Source organism: Nansenia antarctica, assembly GCF_963989245.1.
Source record: "Nansenia antarctica genome assembly, chromosome: 18".
NCBI lineage: Eukaryota > Metazoa > Chordata > Actinopteri > Argentiniformes > Microstomatidae > Nansenia > Nansenia antarctica.
In genome coordinates, this window is record NC_137691.1 from 6,796,924 (window position 1) to 6,820,827 (window position 23,904).

At 48.8% G+C, this 23,904-nt stretch overlaps 1 protein-coding gene across 1 annotated transcript; it reads right to left on the bottom strand.

The window, feature by feature from the left end:
* Nucleotides 1-371: 371 nt before the first annotated feature.
* Nucleotides 372-21,988, bottom strand: LOC308173423 (separin-like; the record flags this gene model as incomplete). The annotated part of the gene is made up of 31 exons (XM_080548457.1): nt 372-573; nt 1,057-1,221; nt 1,701-1,784; nt 1,905-2,023; nt 2,350-2,454; nt 2,715-2,882; nt 3,313-3,462; nt 3,697-3,819; nt 4,076-4,203; nt 5,287-5,492; nt 5,714-5,927; nt 9,439-9,495; nt 9,638-10,094; nt 10,754-11,787; nt 11,889-11,998; nt 12,258-12,414; nt 12,893-13,000; nt 13,559-13,733; nt 14,176-14,301; nt 15,108-15,242; nt 15,675-15,817; nt 16,890-17,049; nt 17,173-17,317; nt 17,440-17,682; nt 18,342-18,532; nt 19,057-19,181; nt 19,285-19,396; nt 19,577-19,675; nt 20,110-20,859; nt 20,969-21,265; nt 21,893-21,988. The coding sequence occupies 31 exons, from the start codon at nt 21,986-21,988 to the stop codon at nt 372-374; spliced, it is 6,384 nt and encodes a 2,127-aa protein (XP_080404583.1).
* Between the last annotated feature and the right edge of the window lie 1,916 nt (nt 21,989-23,904).

The following is a 23,904-nucleotide window of genomic DNA, read 5'->3' on the forward strand; positions in this document are numbered from 1 at the left end:
TTCATCTTTTTTTCAACAGGCGTTTGGTGGACTTCTCGCACTAAAGATGTTGGCAGCAACCGACAACGTATTCAAGTGTGCTGCAGTGATGGCTCCCATTACAGACTTTAAAATCTACAGTGGGTTGCCTAAATCATTGTTGCTCTTTTTTTTTTTATCATATATTATTATTCAATCGTTTTTTTATACAACAGTGCATAACAACACGTGTCATTTTTGCTTAAAACAACTATATTAAAGTTACATTTATATTTATCTTTGTTTTCATGAAGAGACAAACTACTATGTAGTAGTTGACAGATGTCATCCTCTAACTTTTGATGTTCCATTTTTGTTCACTGTGAGTTTCTAAGACGGTGCGTCTCCTCGTCCTATCGCAAGTGTATGGGGAGGCCGTAGACCACAGGCGCAGCTCCTATGCTGTATTTGAGTCGGGTGGCCTGGCGGGAGGAGTCCATGTGGTCCAGGAGAGCGGCCCCAGGGCCTGCAGACATCCAGGACTGCAGCAGGGCAATGATGAAGCGGTTCAAGTCCACGTTGGTAACGTCCCACAGGTTCCCCAGAACCAACGGGCTACAGGGCAGAGCAGACGGGACACGCTAAAACATCCGGTTCACAGACACGCACACAGCAACTGATCACGCACTCAGTTTTTTTATTTCAGTACCTTGTATGGGCAGATTGGGCACTAAAGTAGAATTATCAGGGTTCCCACACATTATGACACAGCACCTTTCAAGGACTTTCAAGACTCAATTCCCTCAAATTCAAGGACCCAACACGGCATAGTTTGAGACAGAACTAGAGAGGGGAATTCAAGCACTTTCAATGACCCCATGTCTATTTTCAAAAACTTTGAAGACCTTGATTTCTTTTTCTCAAATTCACACACTTTCAAGGATTTCAAGGACCAGTGGGAACCCTGCATGATGTGTGTATAGAATACTGTAAAAGGATTCCCCTTTAGATTAAATTTAATTGGCAGAGTACAGAGACAAGGAAACGCTGTGTATTCGTGCATGCGTCCCTGGGTTTAGCCTGTCTGTCGAGTCTTACCAGCCTGCCATTAGGTAGTTGAGGATGATGCCAGACCCCTCCAGCTCCCCACGCACAGCCAGAGCAGCACTGCTGCAGCCAAACAGCATACAGGCGGCCCTCATCTCCTCCTGCAGGATCTTCCGTCTGTCGAGGAAGCGCGTCCCTGCTCCGTGGCCCGCGTAACTACGGCAACAGAGAGCGGCACGTGAGCAACACAGGAAAGACTGGGCAACCTCTGGGCCCGGTTGTTCAAAACTTTTAATCTGGGTCAGAATGACCCCGATTCTTTTCTCTGATGCAGGATCAGATCTATCTGGCTGATTTTGAGTCGTATAGGGGAAATCAGCCAGCTCGAAAGAGTCGGGGTCATTCTGATCCAGTTTTGAACACCTGGGCCCCAGTATTTAAAAAATGTCAAACGAGCTCAGAATGATAGTTCAGATGTTTCTTTTGCGATACAGGATCAGATCGAGCTGGCTGATTTCCCCAATACAACTCAAAACCTGCCAGATACTAGATCTGATCCGGGATTGCAAAAGAAAGAATCTGGATCATTCTGATCTAGATTAAACATTTTGAAATACCACACAGAGGAGCTGCAGCAGACATTTCCAAACAGAAGTAAGTTCCAGTCAACTCAATTGTGACATTTCCCTACTCACATGTAGAGATCTTCAGTAGTGACAGCTTCCTGCAGATGGTCAGTGTCGGGAGCAGCCCCACTCACACCTTGCCAAGCATACCCACTTGAGAAGGAAAAGGGAGTGAAGGAAGGAGCGAGAGAGAGAGAGAGAGATATATTAATAAGAGACAAATCCTAAACAGCAGCAGACATGCAGTACAGTATGTACTGGCACTAGGCTCACTTGGAGCAGAAGAGGTCTTTAAGTTGCTCCTCTGTGCCTGGAAGGTTGGCATCAGGGTTGAGCACGTAGAACACCCGCTTAGGGTCCACTCCTCGATTCAGGACGCACTCAGGGTCAGACTGAGGGGAGGAAAAGAGACAAGCAGTACGCCCGCGTCACTATTCAGCTTGAAACAAATGAGTCACTAGCATTAAAAAAAAAAGTCATAATTTGCTGCATGCATCTGACTGTTAGTTAACTGTTACTGATTTGTTAGTTTGCTTGTAAGCATCGCCCTCTAGATGGACGGGTTAAGCCCGACTCTCTCCCGACCAACTTGCTCATCCATGCCTGCCCGCACCCAGCTAACTGACCAGGCTAACTGACCAGGCTAACTGACCAAGCTAACTGACCAGGCTAACTGACCAGGCCCCAATGTGCCGATTCAAACAGTGCTTCATCTCACAGTTCTCAGGGCACAGTGGCCCAGTAGGGAGGACAGAGAGGGCATGCGGGTCACGGCACGGGAACTGAGGCAGGAGATGGTCTCCCACGGAAGCTTCTGGAGGTACTGCGGAGGAGGAAACATGATAGATATTACATCACAGCGCTTGCAATACGTGAACAACTAAAAAAAGCATAGTAGTACGTCACACAAACTACCACACTGTGCTTTGTTGTTCGCAGGGTATGTTGACATCGTGGTGCACATTTGAGTGACAGAGTTGCGGAGAGATGGGAAAAGTGTGTGTGTGTGCGATCCCTCATAAACACATGCATGTTTATGATGGATAACTGAGATTATGTGACCCCCCCCCTCAGACCACTAACCTTGTCCAGGATGAGCACCACATGTCCCTGTGGCTCTGCCCTCTCTCGCAGCGCCGACACGGCCGCCCGCAGCAGTGCCACACACTCCTCTGCCCGCTCCGGACACAGTCCCTGGGCGAACCATCGCACGTCTCCCAGGGAGAGGAGAGGAGAGGCCGACAGCAAAGCCTGGAACACACAGGGTTAACGAGAACCGCCTGTTAGTCAACAGAGAGACCGTGTACTCGTATCAATGGACCTATCGCTAAGCCACGCCCCCTTTGAAAACTCAGAAAAACAAACAACGCTTCACTGACAGTGACTGACTGACCGTGACTGAATGACATTCAATGACTTACAATGGCGGGAGTTGGCAAATTTCTGATTTCTGCCACAGCAAGTAATACTGTAGACATGTTTTTTTAAAGATGACAAGAATATTTAGTCTAGAAGCTTTTCACCATCAGATATTAGCAAGTTGTTTGTCCGAGTTTTCTGCCTGTAGTGACTTTTGCTGTGATATGATTGGACAATTTCTATTTTGGGGCGTGGCTTAGCGATAGGTCCATTAAGACTCCCTTTCCTTTCACATCCTTTTCTGAGAGGGAGGGGCACACACCTTGAGCATCTCTTCAGAGGTCTGCACTCCCCAGGCAGTGAAGGTCTTGTGGAGGTGCTTGGCCTGGGTGATGAGCTTGGGGTCAGAGGTCAGGGGCAAAAGAAGCCCCCGCCAGCAGCCCAGCAATGCCTCCATCTTCTCACACAATTTCTAAGACAGGAAAATAAGGGGGGGGGGGGGGGGGGACGGACGGACAAGAGAGGGAGACAAGATTTAGGGGCAAATCAAAAACACCCACATGAGGAACAACCGTTAGACATGCATCCACTTGCTTGTTAAGCATCGCCCTCTAGATGTACGGGTTAAGCCCGACTCTCTCCCGACCAACTTGCTCATCCATGCCTGCCCGCACCCAGCAGAGTGACCGCCCGCCCCTGCCCTTACCTCAACGCGATAGTCCAGTGCCCAGCATCCTCCCCAATACTGGGTCTTCTCCGACTCAGACCACACCACCTTCTGCTGCTTCTGGATACTGTCAAACTCCTGAAGCAGCCAGCTTAAAGGGTGCTACACAGAGACACAGACAGACAGACAGACAGTCAGTATATGTATATGTGTGCGCGCACGCATAGGTATCAAGCAACAATCAACGGTGTAATACACATGTAATAGACATGTGTCTGTGTGTGTGAGTCAGTGAGTGAGTGAGTGGGTGAGTGTGTGTGTGTGTGTGTGTGTGTGTGTGTGTGTGTGTGTGAGTCAGTGAGTGAGTGAGTGAGTGAGTGTGTGTGTGTGTGTGTGTGTGGGTGTGTGTGTTCCTCACCTGCCGCTGGGCGGTGTGGATGCAGACGGTGACAGGAGAGGAGCCCCTCTCCAGACGGGTCAGCAGGAGGGTGTCCCCAATCTCCCCTGGCTGCACCCTGGCCACCGAGAGCAGACACGCCGTCACCCCTACAGAGAGAGAAGTCAGGTCACCATGCTGTAAACCACCAAAACACAACTCGCATTCACTGACAGTTTGCTCCTGGGTGTTAATAAGCTTTATTCAGGGTTCCTACAAGTTTCAACAAGTCAAATGTAAGATCTTTTTAGACCTTTTTATAGACCTCTTAGAATATAATTTTAGACCTATTCGCGACACCATATAGCTTTTTGTCATCGTCGAGGTGATGAAATTAGGGATTTCACTGAATTGGCAAATTGGCATTTTGGTTCTAGCTTCATTATGTTCTGCGTAAATAGATGTGGTCGGACTGATTTCCTTGCAGGATCTCATTTTTAAGACCTAGCACATAATTTTTAGGCAGAATAACTGACATTTTTGGCCTTTCTAGGCCTTATGGATTGGTGGATTTTAGACTTAAAGGCTTTTTAAGACCAGCGCGGGAACCCTGTTTATTTATATAGCAGCTTTCTCTTTCTTCCAGCATTGTGACTGCCAATGGCCCCTGGCGCTGAGCATAGATAACTTTTTATTGCGATCACTGACGGATAGATGATTCATTACTTAGACAAATATATTTGTCGCTTTGGATAAAGGCGTCTGCTAAATGCCCAAAACTGTAAATGTAAACATAAGGTGCATAGCCTGAAGAGATGGGTCTTGATGTAAAACCCTTGAGCTGTACTCAGGGTTCCTACACCCTCTGAAACATCAAATTCAAGCACCTTTCAAGGACTTTCAAGACTCAATTCCTTCAAATTCAAGGGCCCACCACGGCATAGTTTGATCTAGATGAGAATGTATATAATAGGAATGACCATGAACGGTTTTCAAATCTAACGGCGTTATGTTTAAAATCTAGCTAACTAATTAACCGTAGTAACTAGTATGGTTGTTTTATTCCCTTCTACATGTTACCTATATTTTTATTTTAGAGAGAGAGAGAGAGAGAGAGAGAGAGAGAGAGGGGAATTCAAGCACTTTCAATGACCCATGTCGATTTTCAAAAACTTTTACGGCCTTGATTTCTTTTCTCAAATTCACAAACATTCAAGGATTTCAAGGACCCGTGGGAACCCTATGTACTGTACCTTTAGGGAGGTTGTTTATTTGTTGGATGAACTGTTGGCAGTGGTGCTGTGGGAAGGCGGAGGGGTCTGCGGTAGGAAAGGCGAAGATGTTCTCCAGCTGAGCTAGTCTCTGCTCCAGAGGGACCGTCCCGGTCCGGGCAGGGGGGTCGTCTAGACTCAGAGAACCCAGTTTGTCTGTCAGCTCGCTGGCGTTCTTCTTCAGCTTCCTACAGAAGGAACACAGCAACAAGGTCACTGGATCTTCTCTGACGGAACGACTTAAAAACAATACTACAATAAACACACAAACTCCTAGCCCCTTGTGTAGATCTGATAGGCTAGGTTGAATCGATTGTTTTGGAAGGCAACTTCCATGGCACTATTGATCATTGCCAGGGGGGGTGAAGGGGCTGATTTGGACTTAGGAAAGAGAATATGGGTGACTGACCTGAGGCGTTTTGAGAGATGTCGGATCATGTCATGCTGGGTAGTGACACCCACGGACTGGGCATGGAGCATCGCCGTGGTGACCGGGTCCTGTTGCCCCAGCAAGAGGGCCAGCAGGGTACAGAGGCTGGGGTAGAGGCTGGGCGGGGGGAAATGCTGAAGGGCCAACCAGGCAGAACGCAGCAAAGACTGCACCACCTCCAGAGAAAGACCATCTATGTGGAAGGAAAGGAAAGAGAAAGAGGGAGGGGGGGGGCTGTTACTCGCCTGTCTTGTCTATACAGATCACTCAGATTTAAACAAAATCTCTTATGTCTCAAATCTCTCAACAGAGCTCTCAGATGCACACCATGGAAGACTAAGTAAGTAAGTAACGTTTATTTATATAGCACAATTTTACAATGACAAACAGCCGCCCAAAGTGCTGGTAAAAGAAAAAAACAAGATAAAATACAGATATAAAACAGATAAAATAGATAAAATCTAAAAACATGGTGCGATACAAATACAAGTGCAGAAATAAAAGTGCAAAAAGTGCAGTGTCGGGAGGCAGGCTCACCTCAGGTCAAAGGCCAGGGAGAAAAGATCTGTTTTAGCTAGTTTTTTAAAAGCCTCGACTAGTGACAGAGCAGGGCCTCAGACTCGTGACGCTCACCTGGCACGGCGTTGGAGTGAAGGGGGCCTCCGCTCCTGAGCTCAGACATTTACATTTTACATTTTTGGCATTTAGCAGACGCCTTATTCCAAAGCCACTTACAATCAATACATTTGAATACCAAGCATGTGAATCAGCAATCCACCATTCGTTGCAGGAAGAGTAATCTAGCTCGGGCCCGGGGCCACTGATAGAAGGAAAAACCTTCTCCCTATCGCCTTCTACTAAAACTTTTTTTTACTGGAGAAACTGAGAACCAGTACAAGGGGGGCAATAGAAGTTCTTAGGGACACAGAAGAGGGGAAAGCGGGTGTCTTTAGGAGACGTAGTGGTGAGGGTCAGAAGATGTCTCAGGAGGAGCAGTTAAGATGTAACCTGAAGAGATAGGTCTTCAGTCTACGACGGAAGATGGGTAGTGACTCTGCCGTTCTGACAGCCGTGGGGAGCTCATTCCACCAGCGGGGAGCCAGTGTTGTGAAGAGACGTGATCGGGCAGCCCGACTGCTGTGTAGAGGAGGTGGGGCCAGTCGGCCAGCCGAGGTGGAGGAGCGGAGTGAGCGGGCAGGGGTTTGGGGGGTTACCATTTCCTTCAGGTAGGCAGGGGCTGTCCCTTTAGCTGCCTGGTATGCAAGCACCAGGGTCTTGAATCTGATGCGAGCTGCTATCGGGAGCCAGTGCAGGGTGCGAAGGAGACGGGTGACATGCGAGTATTTGGGGAGGTTGAATACCAGCCGGGCAGCAGCATTCTGGATGAGCTGCAGAGGTCTAATGGCTGAAGCGGGGAGCCCAGCCAGGAGTACATTGCAGTAGTCCAGGCGGGAGATGACCAGTGCCTGGGTCAAGAGTTGCGCTGCCTCTCTGGTAAGGAATGGTCGTATCCTTCTGATGTTGTAGAGGAAGAATCTGCAGGAGCGAGCTGTTGCTGCAATGTTCTCCGCACAGGATAGTCGTTTATCCAGGATCACTCCAAGGTTCTTGGCTGTCAGGGAGGGGGTTACAGTAGAGTTCTCCACTGTGATGGAGAAGTCTTGGAGAGGGCAGGCTTTCCCGGGGATGAAGAGGAGCTCGGTCTTGTTAAGATTGAGCTTGAGATGGTGGTCAGCCATCCAAGTTGAAATGTCAGCGAGACATGCTGAGATACGGGTTGCCACGTGTACATCAGACGGGGGGAAGGACAGGAAGAGTTGAGTGTCGTCTGCGTAGCTGTGGTAGGAGAGCCCATGTGAAGAGATTACCGAGCCAAGAGACTTGGTGTAGAGGGAGAAAAGTAGGGGCCCTAGGACAGAACCCTGGGGTACCCCAGTGGAGAGGGTTCGTGGAGAAGATAGCGATTCTCTCCAGGTCACCTGGTAGGAGCGGCCCGCCAGGTAGGAAGAGAACCAGGAGTGTGCGGTGCCAGAGATGCCCAGGTCTGAGAGGATGGAGAGAAGGATCTGGTGATTGACTGTGTCGAAGGCAGCAGACAGGTCAAGGAGAATGAGAACAGAGGAGAGGGAGGAAGCTTGGGCAGAGTGGAGGGCTTCCGTGACAGCAAGGAGCGCAGTCTCAGTGGAATGCCCAGCCTTGAAGCCGGATTGGTGGGGGTCTAAGTGATCCATCTTCCGGAGATAGTCAGTCAGTTGTTTAGATGCCGCGCGTTCAAGGGTTTTGGAAGGGAAGGAGAGAAGGGATACAGGTCTGTAGTTGTGGACAGATGATGGGTCAAGGGTAGGTTTCTTGAGGAGAGGCTTGACTCTGGCTATTTTGAAGGCCGCTGGGACAGATCCTGTGGATAGGGAGGAGTTGATTAGGGTGGTAAGGTAAGGAAGGATGTCGGCGGAAATGGATTGGAGAAGGGGGGAGGGGATGGGATCGAGAGGGCATGTGGTTGCCCGCTTTGATGTGATAAGTGTGAGAATCTCATCGGGGGAGAGGGGGGAAAAAGATGACAATCCAGAGACCGAGTGTCGAGGAGAGAGTTTGGAAGGGGTGTTAGCATTGTTAGTGGGAGGAGGGAGAGGTGGGGGGGGAAAGGTGCTGCTGATGTCATCCACCTTTTTTTCAAAGTAGGTGACAAAGTCATCGGCGGACAGGGAGGAAGGAGGAGGGGGAGGAGGTGGATTAAGGAGTGAAGAGAAAGTGGAGAACAGTTTTCTAGGATTAGAGGCAGAAGAATGTATTTTGGAATGATAGTAGGATGCTTTAGCAGCTGATGCAGAGGAGGCGTAGTTGGCAAGGAGAGAGTGATAGTGGTTAAGGTCATCAGAAAGGCCAGTTTTTCTCCATTTCCTCTCAGCTGCTCTGAGCTCTAGTCTACAAGCATGTAGCGTTTCAGAGAGCCAGGGAGCTCGAGGAGAGGATCGAGCTGGCTTCAAGGTTAGTGGACAGAGGGTGTCGAAGGATGAGGTGAGAGCGGACAGGAGGGTTGAGGATGCCGCATCAGTGGATAGAAGGGAGAAGGATTCGACAGAGGGTAGGGAGGATAGGACAGAAGAAGAGAGGGCGCTGGGGGACAGGGTACGTAGGTTACGACGAGAGGGTCTTAAGTGGTTAGAGGCTGAGAGGGAAGAGGAAGTTTTGAGGGGAAGGGAGAAGGATATAAAGTGGTGATCAGAAACTGGAAGAGGGGTAACGGTAAGGTTGGAAGTGTGGGAAGATCTGGTGAAGACAAGGTCGAGTTGATTGCCTGCCTTATGAGTCGGAGGAGAGGGGGACAGGGTAAGGCCGAAGGAGAGGAGAAGGTCAAGTACTCCAGATGAGAGAAGTTTCTCAGATTGGAAATTGAAGTCACCTAGTAGTACGAGCGGAGTGCCATCATCAGGGAAAGAGCTGAGAAGGCCATCCATCTCGCCTAGGAAGTCACCGAGCTGGCCTGGGGGGCGATAGATGACAGCAATGTGGAGTTTGACCGGGGAGGAGACAAAAGCGGCATGAAATTCAAAGGAGGATATAGACAAGTGTGCCAGGGGAAGGACAGTATGTGACCACTTGGGCGAGATGAGGAGTCCTGTGCCTCCCCCTCGACCAGAGGGTCTAGGGGAATGAGAAAAGGAGTAGGCGGCAGAGAGACAAACAGTCTCTCTCTCCGTCACCACACAGGTCCCTCCGCAGGACCTCAAAACCAGTGCCTGGGCCGTCCACAGCCATGCCTGCAGAGAGACGAGGCAAAGTGGAGTCGGTTCAACAGTGACATTAGCCTCAGCGCTCAGGGATGTTACAAGACAACGACACTATGGCATCTTTCAATCCACACACACACACACACACACACACACACACACACACACTTACTGGATGCAGCAGACTCCTCAGTCTCAGTGTCGGATGCTCTCAGCTCTTCAATACTGCTGTCCATCATAATCCCTTCCATGTCCTCGTCGATTGTCCTCAACCTCTCCGGTTCCTCCCCAGTGTCCGGTCCCCCTGCTCCGGCTGCTGCAGCAGCAGCCTCCCTCCCGGCAGCCTGCTGTCTCCTGGGTCTGCCTCCTCTCCTGGCTGGGGCCGGCACCACCTCCACCACCTCCTCCTCAGAAGAGGTGGAGTGGGGGACCGCTGTGCTAACCTTGCGCCTGCCCTGCCTCTTGGGAGGGGACTTCTTCTCCGCAGGCGGCTCCGGTGCCGCTGGCTGCTTGCGGACGCGGGTCGTTCTGGTGGAGGCGGTCGGCTTTTTTGAGGCCGCCGGTTTCTTCTCTTTGAGCCCCTTCTCTTGGGGGTCGGCCTCTGCGTCACTCTCGTCACTGAATTGCACCTAGGCCAGGAGACAAAAGGTCAGAACCGTGCTGCAATACCCGTGGCAGTTTGCTAGTGATTCTAACACTCCACCATACCAATTAATTTCAAGATGCACAAAACAGACCGACATATACAAATATGATAGTAGTACAAGTCTTTATGATCAGGCCTCTCTAAAGATCATATAAGACGCTGGATTATGAAAGCCCTAAAAAAATGTGACCTCCTGGGCCCAGTTGTTAAAAAACGTTTTCTTTTTTGTGAAAAACGATTCTTTTTTGTGATCCAAGATCAGATCAAGCTGGCTGAAATGACTCAAAATGGCTGGGGTGGCTGTGGCTCAGGAGGTAGAGCCGGCGTCTAATAGGTAGAGCCGGCGTCTAATGATCGCAAGGTTGGCAGATCGGCAGTTCGAGCCCCAGCTGGCCACATGTCGAAGTGTCCTTGGGCAAGACACTGAACCCCAAATTGCTCCCAATGAGCGGGACGGCGCCATGCATGGTAGCATGCCGCCATTGGTGTGTGAATGGGTGAATGAGAGGCCATTGTAAAGTGCTTTGGAATAAGGCGCTATATAAGTCAGTCCATTTACCATTTATCCTGGATAGCAAAAAAAAATAAGAGGGATCATTCTGATCCAGATTGAACGTTTTGAACGACTGGGCCCTGGCGTACCTTGAAGAGAGACTTGTTTGTCTTCTTGGGGGCTGCAGGGACAGGTTGGGGTTTCTCCTGAGATGGTGACGCCTCTTCATAAACCTGGAACGCCAGCTTGGGGGCCGCCTTCGCTCCTCCTCCTCCTCCTCTCGGTGCTCTGGCCCGCTGGACAGGGGTGCAGGCCACTTTGTTCTTGGGGACTCTGGGCGTCTTGGCGTCTTTCGGCTTGGCGGTGGCGACGGCCGCCGGGTCTTCCTTCCTCGTCTTCCTGGCCGAGGCTGGGAGAGGCAGCGGTTTGGCCTTGATGTGGTGCGTCTCCACGTCCCCTTTGGGTGCGTTCCAAGTCCAGGCGGCAGAGAAGAGCTCCTCCGGGGAGCAGTCCCTCTGGGCCGCCAGGGCCAGACATGCGGCCAGGGCTTTGGCCGCCAGCAGGCCCGCCCTCAGGGGCCCCAGGTCCGGAGAGGGCTTGGCGGTCACGAACGCCAGGCCGGCCTCCAGGATCTTCCACGGCCCGTGGCCCTTGTCCAGCTGTAGCTCCAGCCCGGCCAGCGCCATGCGCAGGTAAACACTGCCCACCACGTCCTGCAGCAAGGCTGGTTTGGGGAAGCGGTTCGCAGGGCCGGAAACAACACCGGGGAAGAGCCCGGCCAGTCTGACGGCCAGTTTGGCGGTGACGCTCTTGCAGCGGGCCAAGGTGGCCAGGTGGAGCTTGCGGCTGGCGCGGGCTTCCGCCGGGCCCAGCTGGAGGGCCAGGTCGGCCTGTGCGGTCGCCCAGCGTACGGTGACCCGGCCCAGGCTGGGCTCGGAGCAGCAGGGGCACTGGCAGTCGGGCCTGTGGTCCAGGGAGGAGGGCCAGCGCTGGGGCCGAGCTTTGAGCGGCGGGGAGCTGGCCGGGTCCTTCCTCTCCACGGGCTCCTTAGGGAGCCACCTGGTGGTCAGGAAGCTCTTGTAGTCCTCCACAGGGCTGGGGAGGGGGGTATCGGGCTTCCGCGATGGACGGCCTTTCCTCGGTTTGATCTTCACCTCGACCTTCTTCTCCTGATTAGAAAAATCTAAGAGGTTAAAGAGAGCAAAAACGTTGTTAGCATCGTTGGCCACGGGACTCGAAGAGTTTCCAACAGTAAGAGACACTACTAGGGTGAAGTTGACTAACCCATGCAGAGTTCCAGAAGGTTAAAGACTCTGTCCAGGTCCAGTGCACTCTCCACCCTCTCGCCCTTCATCAGCTCCAACTCGGCCTTCAGCACCAGCAGCTCTGCACATCTACACAAGGACAAAGACACTCAGAGTTTCAGAAGCCAAAAGCATGTTTTTTCCAATTCTTGTTCCAAGATTGAAAATGCAGAAAATTGTTGCTCAAAAATGTAAATAAATGTTCAGCATACTAAAAGAAAAAGAAAGATGTTTATACAACTAGTATTGCTGAGAGACACAGACACACACCCCACACCCCACACCCCACACCCACACACACACACACACACACACACACACACCCCCCCACACACACACACACACGTACTGGCTAAGAGCCTGCAGCTTGGTGGCCAGTTTGAGGGCCTCCAGACACTGGTGCTTGGCCTCATGTACGGCCCCGGTGCTGCTCCTCACAGCCACCATCTTCAGAGAGCAGCTCAGCAGCTCTGACATCACCAGCCACTTCATCAGCAGGTTATCACCTGCAGGGGGGGGGGTCAGAGGTCAGAGGGAACGGGTCAACAGGACAGACTGACACACAACACCAGGTTATCACCTGCAGGGGGGGGGGGGGGTCAGAGGGAACAGGTCAACAGGACAGACTGACACACAACACCAGGTTATCACCGGGGGGGGGTGGGGGGGGGCGGGGGGCAGAGGGAGCAGGTCAATAGAACAGACTGACAACCAAATTAACCTCAGCACGACTTGCAGACGAACGGGCCTAAAGGAGTATCGTATAAAAGGTAGGCACATCTTACCACTGTTTAAAAAATGGGGTACAAGAGTGAGGATTTCCCTTGAGCCACATTCAAGAGGTTTATAGACACGTATTCTACGTGGAGTTGGGGGAACACCCAAACCGTGGTCAATGAAGCTTCATGAGACTACTTAGCCAGTCGATGCCGCAGTCTATGAAGTACAGTATGTGTGGTGGACAGTATGCCAGCCCGGCCCTACCTTGGTTAACGAAGCGTTGGTTAACGAAGTCTTTCCCCACCAGCGCCACCAGCAGACTGGTGAGCAGCTTCAGACTCTCAGTGAGGGCAGTGTCTGCAGTCTTCAGTCCTGGAGCACACACACACACACACACACACACGCACACACACACACACCATCAAAACAGCAATGCAACCAAAACACCTCATTCTCATACCTGTCATATCATCATAGATTTAAAGCAACAGACGGCATATGATCACTAATGACCATTAGTAATGGGGCCACCCTGCAAGCTAAATACAGATATGATACTATACATGTAGATAGTATTATTAAAATCCCACCTGGGAACACCACCACTAGTGTGCCCTTGAGTATGGCCCTAAATTACTCCAGGTAGACTGTCCCTGTAATGTTTAATTATAAGCTGTTTTGGTATAAAAGCGTCTGCTAAACGGTTCAGATGTAAACGTAAGGGCCGCTTGGTGGCGTAGCACACTAAGGCGTCAGCCGTGTAATCGCAGGGTCCCTGGTTCGATTCCGACCGTCGACATATCCTGCATGTCACCCCTCTTCTCTCTCACCCATCTTTCCTGTCAATCTCTACCGTCTCTATCCCAATAAAGCAGTTTTTTTATTATTATAGAAATACAAATACAATTTGAAATCTAGGGTGCTGCTGACCATGCTGGGTGATCTGTTGCCGTAGGCCTTGTGGCAGCGTGCCCGTGTCCAGACTCAAGTAGGCACTGCTGGTCTGGAGGGTTCGGGCACGATGCAGGTACCAGCTCTCAGAGTACCTCTGCTCTCGGCCCAACTCATTCAGCACCTCACACAGGTAAGGCACCCCAAGCTCCACCTGGAGACATGAAGAGGTACAGGAGAGTTTGAGAGGAGGAGGAGGAGAAAAGGAAACAAGAGATGGTGAGGGTGAGAGAGCAATGGCTACTTGTACGATCCCTTTGTCGTTTATATTGGGTGGTACCGACATCGGCTAGCGTTGGCCTGACCTAGTGGATAGTGAGTTGGACTGGTGATCAGAAGGTCATGAGTTCCAATCCCACCTGGGAACACCACTCTCTAGTGTGGCCTTGAGTAAGGCACTTAGCCCTAAATTACTCCAGGGAGAATGTCCCTGTAATTGGAGATAAAATTAACTGATTTGAATAAAAGCGTCTAAATGACGAAAAATGTCAGTCAATCTGCTACGGCCTAGTGAGCTTCTTCTGTTGTGTCTGTCTGTGCGAGTGTGTGTCACTGTCACAAGCTTGTGTGTGTGTGTGTGTGTGTGTGTGTGTTACCTGTCCTGTGCTGTAACAGAGCTGAGCCCTCAGCAGTTTGGCCGTCATAGAGAGAGAAGAGGGTCCCTCAGTGGTGGAGCTGACGGAGTCAGAGGCCAGACACTGCTCTGCTTCCTCCAGTTGGCTCTGAAACAGCCAATCAAAAGGTCAAGATAAAACACAACATTTAGCCTACGACGTGATGTAGCTGAATAGGGTTTCACCCGTTTGTTTAGGCCTCGTCTACACTTGACATTTAAAACCAGACTTCTGATATACAAACATGACGATCAGATCACAATATGTGTCCTCACCTGGTATTACAAACACAAAAAATGGTGGTCAGCCGGATGCCAAAACACAATCGGGCCGCAATGTCAACACAATGCGACTCTTGTGCATCATCTAGACCTGTACACAGGGTTCCCACACCTTCTGAAACATCAAATTCAAGCACCTTTCAAGGACTTTCAAGACTAAATTTCCTCAAATTCAAGGACCCAACACGGCATAGTTTGAGACAGATCTAGATGAGAATTTATATAATAGGAACTATCCGCTCACAGACAACAATTAAAAAGAGAGGCTTTTGAATGTAGAGGCTTGAACACTAGATTCTCTAACTAACCTTCTCTACCCCAGCACAGCAAAACAATATATTGTGAAATATGTGTAAAGTAATTTTTTTGAGAGAAATTCAAGCACTTTCAATGACCCATGTCTATTTTCAAAAACCTTTAAGGCCTTGATTTTTTTTTTCCTGAAATTCACAAATTTTCAAGGATTTCAAGGACCCGTGGGAGCCCTGTGTACAGTTATCATAAAGTAGTATGTGATCATCCTGTTTGGATGACAAAAGGATTGGATTGAAGTGTCAAGTGTAGATGCGGCCTTAGATGTCATGCGTCTGTGAAGCTTATGTGAAGCCTCAACCCTATCAGCAGGTGAGTTACCTGTGCTGGTCCAGGGGCACCCAGGTCGAGAAGCAGTCTGGCAGAGTGGCACAGGGAGGTGGCACAGCCTTGGGCATCGCCAAGGCAACGGGAGAGGCCGATGGCCAGCTGGTAACTCTCAAGAGCCTGCAGAGGCTAGGATGAGGAGAGGTGAAGTGAAGAGTTGACATGATGCAGTCTAGTAACGAACGCACATTGGATCTATATCCTTTAAAAATATGCTGAAGACTTTTATGTTCTGTTCGGCTTTTAATTTAGTGTATTTTTTAAAGAGTTAAGGAAGGCTTTTTTAACCGATTGATTTGTTTTTTATGAATCGTTTTAAAGCTGAACTTTTTAAAAAGTTTTAATTATGTTAGCTCATGTTTTTTGTAAAGCATTACGAGTCTAGATTAATTTGTATGATTATGTGGTATACAAATAAATGTGCCTTTGTCTTCATAACCCCTACCCGTCAAAAGGCAAGATGGAGCCATAAACCCTTCTGCTCAAAACGATTAGATCCCTTTCAGATCTGAATGTGCCAAAGGGCAGTTGAAGACTAACACTAACTGATAAGTCTCTTACCTTGCCCATGAGTTTGTAGAGAGCAGCGGTGAGGGCGATGGAGGAACAGGTCTGTTTGGGGTTCCTGACTGAAGGCAGATCTTTACGCTTCTGCAGCAGAGAGGACCACTCTCTCAGCGCCCTGTCCAGAGGCTGGCTCCGCTCTGAGGAGACAGACAGACAAACACCCAGGTCAACCCAGGTCAACCCAGGTCAACCCAGGTCAACCCAGGTCAACCCAGGTCAACCCAGGTCTGGTGGATTCTAACCGGGGAGGTGGCGATGAGGTGATTATTTGAATCTTCAGGGTCGAGTATTTCAAAAAAATTCAAATCTGGAGAATCAGAATGATCCAGATTCTTTTTTGCTAACCAAGATCAGATCAAGCTGGCTGATTTCCCCCCCCCTGTACTACTCAAAATCGGCCAGATAGATCTGATCCTGGATAGCAAAAACTTGCATTGTCCAGATCTAGATTAAACGTTTTGAAATACGATGGTCTACCAGGACCAGGGCTGGCCACCCCTGTAAACAACAGGCTGACAGACATCCTAACTGAGGTCTGACACACACAAGGCTGATGCTGTTACAGGATTCCTCCCCATCTTCCGCCAGAGACTAGACCCATCTCTTCAGGCTACACCTTAACTGTCCCCCCGGAGAGATCTACTACCCGCCCATACTGTCCCTCCTGAGACATCTACTACCCCCCACCATACTGTTTCTCCTGAGACATCTACTACCCGCCCCCATACTGTTTCTCCTGAGACATCTACTACCCGCCCCCATACTGTTTCTCCTGAGACATCTACTACCCCCCACCATACTGTTTCTCCTGAGACATCTACTACCCCCCACCATACTGTTTCTCCTGAGACATCTACTACCCCCCACCATACTGTTTCTCCTGAGACATCTACTACCCCCCACCATACTGTTTCTCCTGAGACATCTACTACCCCCCACCATACTGTTTCTCCTGAGACATCTACTACCCCCCTGTACTGTTTCTCCTGAGACATCTACTACCCGCCCCCATACTGTTTCTCCTATGTCCCCCCCAAAAAATCACTTCTTCTAGCCGACTGCCAATGGCTCCAGGCCTGAACATAGATTACTTGTTCCTGCTATGACTGGTGGATAGATGACTCACATAGTCAGTCGAATGTATTTGTTGTAAGTCGCTTTGGAATAAGACGTCTGCTAAATGCCAAAGATGTAAATGTAATTCTTTACTGCTCTCTGCCGCCAAGTCGAAGCCGAGCCCCTCGTACACCAGGTGACTGTCCTGCTGCTTCTGCTTGTCCTCGTAATCCAGGTCGTTGCTGCTCACAGGAACGGCGTCGCCCCCGGCCCGCTCACTCACATCCTGCAACTTCTTCTCTGTCTCGATGGCCTAGAAAAGGGCCAGGAAGAAATCCCAACGGTCAGTTTTAAGGCTTAAATGTCCATAAAGACACATAAAGAAGGAAAAGGGGAAAATGTTCAACTCCTGATACTCAAACTAGGGAGCACCGACCTCCTGTTGGGTCTTCTCCAGGGTGCAGATGTAGAGCCACAAAGAGGCGTGGGCCTTGTCATCCTTGAGCCTATCAGCATTCTTACTGGTCTCTTGCTCCTCCTCCAGCAAGCGCAGGGCCTCTTGGGTAAAATCAACTGCCGAGCTGCACAGTTGCAAATAATTATTATTATTATTTTATTTTTTTATATAAAAAGAAGGCACTTACGTGGGCCATGTTTGTGTGTTCTGTAAATCGTTCACTCTACAGTTCAAGGTAAATCCTACCAGTCTGTATGTTCGCTGAAGTCCTGGAAACACACCACCTGGGCCATCTCACACAGGTAGACAGCACGCAGGTGTGTGTGGGAGCTGCTCTCGTGGCAGATGTCCAGCAGGTCACAGAGTATGTTGTAGCGCTCCTCGGTGGTGTCTCCTGACACCTCCCTGTAGACGCGTAGCTCCTCCTCGAGGAGACAGAGCATCACGCCCTCGTCTGGGACGTTACGCCCAAAACCGTCGCGCAGAGTCCTGATTCAGAATGGCTTTTATTACATCTCAATGTACAAGTACACAAGAGTAAAATTCTTCTGGCTTTGGTTCCTCAACATTGGCATTCAGATACAAATGTCAACGTTAAGTAACAAAAACGAAAGAATGTTCAACAACATGACAGGGGAGGGTTACTCCAATCAGTCGCTCTGTATGCGTAACATTAAATGGTAAATGGACTGCACTTATATAGCGCCTTTATCCAAAGCGCTTTACAACGGCCTCTCATTCACCCATTCACACACGCATTCACACACCAATGGCGGTAAGCTACCATGCAAGGCGCCGGCCCGCTCACTGGGAGCAATTTGGGGTTCAATGTCTTGCCCAAGGACACTTCGACATGTGGCCAGCCGGGGCTCGAACTGCCGATCTGCCAACCTACCTCCTGCGCCACAGCCGCTCCAGTAAAAATATAACCTTTACTGGAGGAGGAATTTAGAAGTACTGGAGGGATGATGAAGTATTTAAGCGAACACCACAGGGCAAGTTACAACCACAAACAGTTCAAGTCATTAATAGAAACTCAAGAGAAGAATAAAGGAGACAAGATGAAAAATGTACCTCCTTGACAACACACAGACACTTGACAACAACAGAAGCCTTGTGAACAGTGGATCCCTACTAGTAACCAATACCTGAGGCGTGTGTCCTCCTGACCGGCCTGAACGGCATCCACCTTGATTTTGACCCACAGAGAGACGGGCTCCGTCATGTGACCCGTGACCCGGTCACCCATGGCCTGCAGCCACAGGATGACCCAGTCCAAGGCACGCTCCAGCTGACCACTCCAGCGAGAGCTCTGCACCGCCATCCTGAACCAGCTCAACTGGAGAAAGACACACCAAATGTGTTGATGAACAATATCTGAATGGAGGGGCGCCTCTCTCTGATATGCTCTCTCTCTCCCTGTCAATCTCTACTGTCTATCCCATTAAAGCAGAAATGCCCAAAAAACATATTTAAAAAAACAAATAATAAAATAAAAAAAACAACAACCGATTGAATTCATGTACAGTAGCTCTTTCCCAAAGTATCAATGACTTTCACATCGAAACCTATCCACCCACGGAAATGAGGCATCCACTCAAATCTACTAACAAATTAACATGTTTAGAGACGCCTAAGCAGTGTAGTAGCTCACTAAGGTGCATGCAGTGTAATCGCAGGGTCCCTGGTTCGATTCTGGCCATCGACCTATCCTGCATGTCATCCCTCCTCTCTCCAACCCATCTTTCCTGTCAATCTCTATCCCAATAAAGCAGAAATGCCCTAAAAACATATACAGTTATATATAAAAAAATGAAGATAATCTACTAACAAATGAACATGTTTAAAGGGGGTAGGTATCACCTTATCAGACAGAGAGGCAGGGCAGTTCTTCCGTAGGTCCTGGCACAGGATCTCCAACAGAGTGAAGGCCTGGTCGTACAGCCGGCGGTTGTAAAGAGCACATGCCAGCCTATTCACTGTTGTGACTATAGAGAGGACGGCAGACACACACACAGACACATCAGCCATCTGGTATTAACATGCTGGGGCTGAACCAGATTAAATGAGATGCCACAATCGGTCAGTTACCTGCTTGGACGAGCATGTCGTCACTGGGCAGTTTGCGGACTTCAGTCATCATCCGGCCTGCTGTAGCATTGCAATACAGCAGTACTCTGTCTAGTGTCTCCCTCTTCCCCAGCTGAAACAAAACAACAGCATTTTCATTCAAATTAACAATTTGAGCTCAAATAAATGTGAATGCTGACTAAACAATTACCAACAACTTTATAAACTAGGGCCATGATCCAATGGCCTGAACTGAAGTAGAATTCCAAAGAGGATAAAAACTCATTTGGGTGAGAGCTGGGAGCCTTCTTACCTTCGAAGCAAACAGGCTCTCAAAGGCAAACATCAAGCCCCGGTACATGCTGAAACACAGCTGCTTCTGAATTTGGCTCTCGGACAGCGGCGCCAAATCCTGTTAAAGAGCGACATACACACCCACCCGACATGTTTCTGTGAGAACATTGGAAATTCTTCCACTACAGCATTTTATCATGATACAATCAGGGGTGCAAATTGGGGATGGCCCAAAAAGGTGACACTTTTTTATTTTTGCCTGAAAACGAAGAAAATGTATCAATGGTCTAACCGTGTAAGTAGCGGCAGCCCTGACCATAACACCCTCATAATTACTTGGAAAACAGTTTACTCTGACTGTTATCCACGCTGTCTGGAATTGTACCTAGCTGCCTGAAGCTAAAAGTTATTTCAACAACAGCAGAGTTTAGCAGACAGGAAGATTAGTTAGCTCACGCATCATGTGACTTGGATGAGACTTAGACGTAAAAACGGCTAATTTAGCAGAAAGGTGACAAGTCTGCACGCCTGACAATGATAAATGTCACCAACCTTCTGTGATCTCTTCTGTAGTAATTCCTGGTACTCCTCCAGAAAGGAGAACAAGGCGAGCAGGCCTGCACCACTCAGACCCTTGCTCTTGCCTGCCTCCACTGCCCACACCACCATCCCGCATCCCTCCAGGACAGCATGGGCCCCCGGGTCCTCTAAGGCAGCAGGGAGAGACCTGAGGTCCCAAGCACAGTCTGTGAACGCCAGCCGACAATCCTCTCCTGAGCTCAGGGAGCGATGTATGTCTACTGCCCGCCTGCCCAACACCAGAGCTTGCCTGAGTCCGTTAGTACACCCCTCGACCCTACCCATAACACCGTCCATCAGTCCTGAGGCCAGACCCCAGCAGCCTGCCTTACAGAGGAGCTTGGAGTTCATCAGCACCACCTCACAGAGTGTAGAGAGGCAGGGTTGCTCCGAGAGCTCCCTGTCCCCTTCACCGCCTTGTCCCCCAGTCCAATGGGCCAGGAGGTGACTGTGTGTCTCCTGTAGGAGGAAGGAAGCGTCCTCCTCCGTCAGAGTCCCACAGCTCTTCTCGTACTGGGCCAGGGCGCTATTTGTGTACATGGGTACTTCGGAGCTCGAGAGAGGAAGTGGACTCCCCCTGTCAAGCAGCAGCAGGAAGCCCAGGGACTGCATCTGGCAACGGAGCTTGTCCCTAGGGTTTAGGGGGGTGTTGTCTTGGACTCCTGACAGTCCGTTCCACAGCACGGTATAGCATTTCTGCACCAGAACACGGAAGTCCCCGGTCTATGAAGACACAGTCAACAACACAACAGATTGAGCAGGTGTACACAGTAAAAACTCGATGCATTATACTATCCTACATTTAAAAAGCAAGTACTTCTGCTCCTTTTACCTGTGGAGCTGGAGCAATCCTTTGGTAGAGCAGGGTTCCCAGGTGGCTAAACAGACGGTGCACTCCCAGAGAGCTCAGTTTACTCAGTATGTGGAAGATGATTTTCTCTATGTACAGAGGACTGCTCTGAGCCTCAAACTCCCCGGAAAGGTCATACCCGGAGAGGGCAAACTCCACCAGCTGGATCAGACGTGTGACGTGGTCACTGTCCGGGGGTCCCACTCCCAGTTGATGGTTACAGGCTCGGATAACCCGGTCACACAACCTTTGACCTTGTGGTCCACCCCTCACGAAATTCTGTAATGATAATACAGGGTATATACAGGAATCTTGAGGTTAATTTCAATACCTTTCTAAGACTTTTTAAAGACCTTGTCAATATTTTTCCAGACCTCACCGCCACTTCGAGCTGTAACCGTTCACATCAGTGACACCTTTAACTTAACAGTTTTAGTTTGCAATAGACTAGACCACTATCATACAACAGAATCTCCGGTTCATCTTTGTTTTCTAATAAAACTAATAAATTCACAAACTTTTACTAAAAGTTTTTAGGACTCAAACTCTTTGGACAGAGGGTAACCCTAACCCTAACCCTCTAATTCAGAAAAATACCAACAAAATTCAAGACCTCATAAAATCGTGATAAGACTTTGTAATACTTATTAAGGGTCTTGATTTTCCCAAAATTGATTTATCAACTTTTAATACTTTTCAAGACACCGCGGATACCCTGTAATACAGTTACGGTGTAGTAGCCTACATGGCAAGGCCGACTACACGAATATCTAAAGCCAAAACATAAACGAATCTAGAAACGTTAGCTATAGTTTTGAATGATACATACATTGTCCTACAAAGGAGTAACGTTTAGCTAAATAACATATTTAATGTTTAAATAATAATAATAATAACATCACTCACCTGAGTCACCTTCAACTCTAAATGTAGCAGACTGGTCTCCTTTGGACCAGCTGTCCGCTTGATGAATTCCTCAACTGACTGTTCCTCCATCTTCATCTCTGCGGTTAAAACATAATTATGAGGTATCTCGTGTTATTTAGAGAAATTGTGTCATCTTGATCTTGCTAGTTTATCTCGGCTAAGGATTGGAGTTAGCACGCTTAGCACGATTACTACGATACCTTAATCTAATCTATTACCAATAGTATTTACCATACCATGTGTTAATCTCTTGGGACTTCACTGTGTTGGCAATTTAGCAGAATGAACTGTCATTGGGTCATTATCATTACGGCAGTTAATATCACTCAACTAGCTCAAAGTATTGCATAAATATTTGACCAGTTTTGGATCATAACAATCATAACATAACGGTACATGTGGGAAAACTAGGGTTAGGGTTAGGTGCTAGGGTGCTACGGTTAGGGTTAGGGTTAAGTGCTAGGGTTAAGGTTAGGGTTAGGGTTAGGTTTAGGTGCTAGGGTTAGGGTTAGGGTTAGGGTTAGAGATAGGGTTAGGGTTAGGTTTAGGTGCTAGGGTTAAGGTTAGGGTTAGGGTTAGGTGCTAGGGTGCTAGGGTTAGGTGCTAGGGTTAGGGTTAGGGTTAGGTTTAGGTGCTAGGGTTAAGGTTAGGGTTAGGGTTAGGTGCTAGGGTGCTAGGGTTAGGTGCTAGGGTGCTAGGGTTAAGGTTAGGGTTAGGTGCTAGGGTTAGGTTTAGGTGCTAGGGTTAAGGTTAGGGTTAGGGTTAGGTGCTAGGGTGCTAGGGTTAGGTGCTAGGGTGCTAGGGTTAAGGTTAGGGTTAGGTGCTAGGGTTAGGGTTAGGGTTAGGTTTAGGTACTAGGGTTAAGGTTAGGGTTAGGGTTAGGTGCTAGGGTGCTAGGGTTAAGGTTAGGGTTAGGGTTAGGTGCTAGGGTTAAGGTTAGGGTTAGGGTTAGGGTTAGGGTTAGGGTTAGGCATGCCAGCATGTACCAAATCGACATAGCACCTAACCCTAACCCTAGTTTTCCCACATGTACCGTATTCCCACATGGTTACCGTAACACATACATGACATTTTAGCAGGACAAAACGGGATTTATGCATCATATTATTCTGAATAAAACAGTGTTAAACACACTATCCCTACATCACAAATGTACATTATGATAAGTAAAGTAAACTAGCTTAGCTGTTATTGGAAACGAAGCAGCTAGTATCCAGTTGTGGGAGTTGTAGTTCTCACTACTGTGGCTGATGTGATGTGATGTGGGTCATGTGACTAGCCAACTCGGTAACATTAGCGTAGCGTGAAATTAGCATGAAATTAGCATGAAATTAGCATGGAATTAGCATGCTAGCAGGTGTTTTAAGCCTATGTTTGCGATGATATTAAAACATATATAAAGTATGGACTTCAAACCCACCATGATCATCCAACTTTTCACCCTCTGGTTCCATTTCGTTTTCAATCACTACGAAAGCAAAACGTTGTTCCAGTGGCGTCTGTAGTAAATGTGGAACTGTCGTTTTCGTTCAAATGTTTTTACCGTTAGGCGATCAGTGTTGCCATATGGGATTGACAATTTCCAGCCTAACTAACCACAGTCTAAAAAAACAGCTAAATCCACCCAAAACCAGCCCAAAAAACCTAGATTGTCAGAAAACCGCTAATTACTATTGGGCAAGGTGCTCATCTCCTGCTCCCTAAACTGTATGTCTGTTGTTGTTGCCAATGATGTTTGTAAAATAAAATAAAATAAAATAAAAACCTGCACATTGTATGTAGCTTCTACTAGGGTTGTGTGTTTTAACTTCACGCATTTTGTAACTTTCTTTCAGGCACTGATATTTTGATGCTGCCTAAATGCTATTTATCCAGCCAGCCCAACCGCCCAAAAAATTTTTTTCCGGCCCAGTGTGATCAAAAGTAGCACATTCGGCGGTAACACGCCCCATCTGGCAACCCCGTAGGCGATATATATATACCTGTTTCAA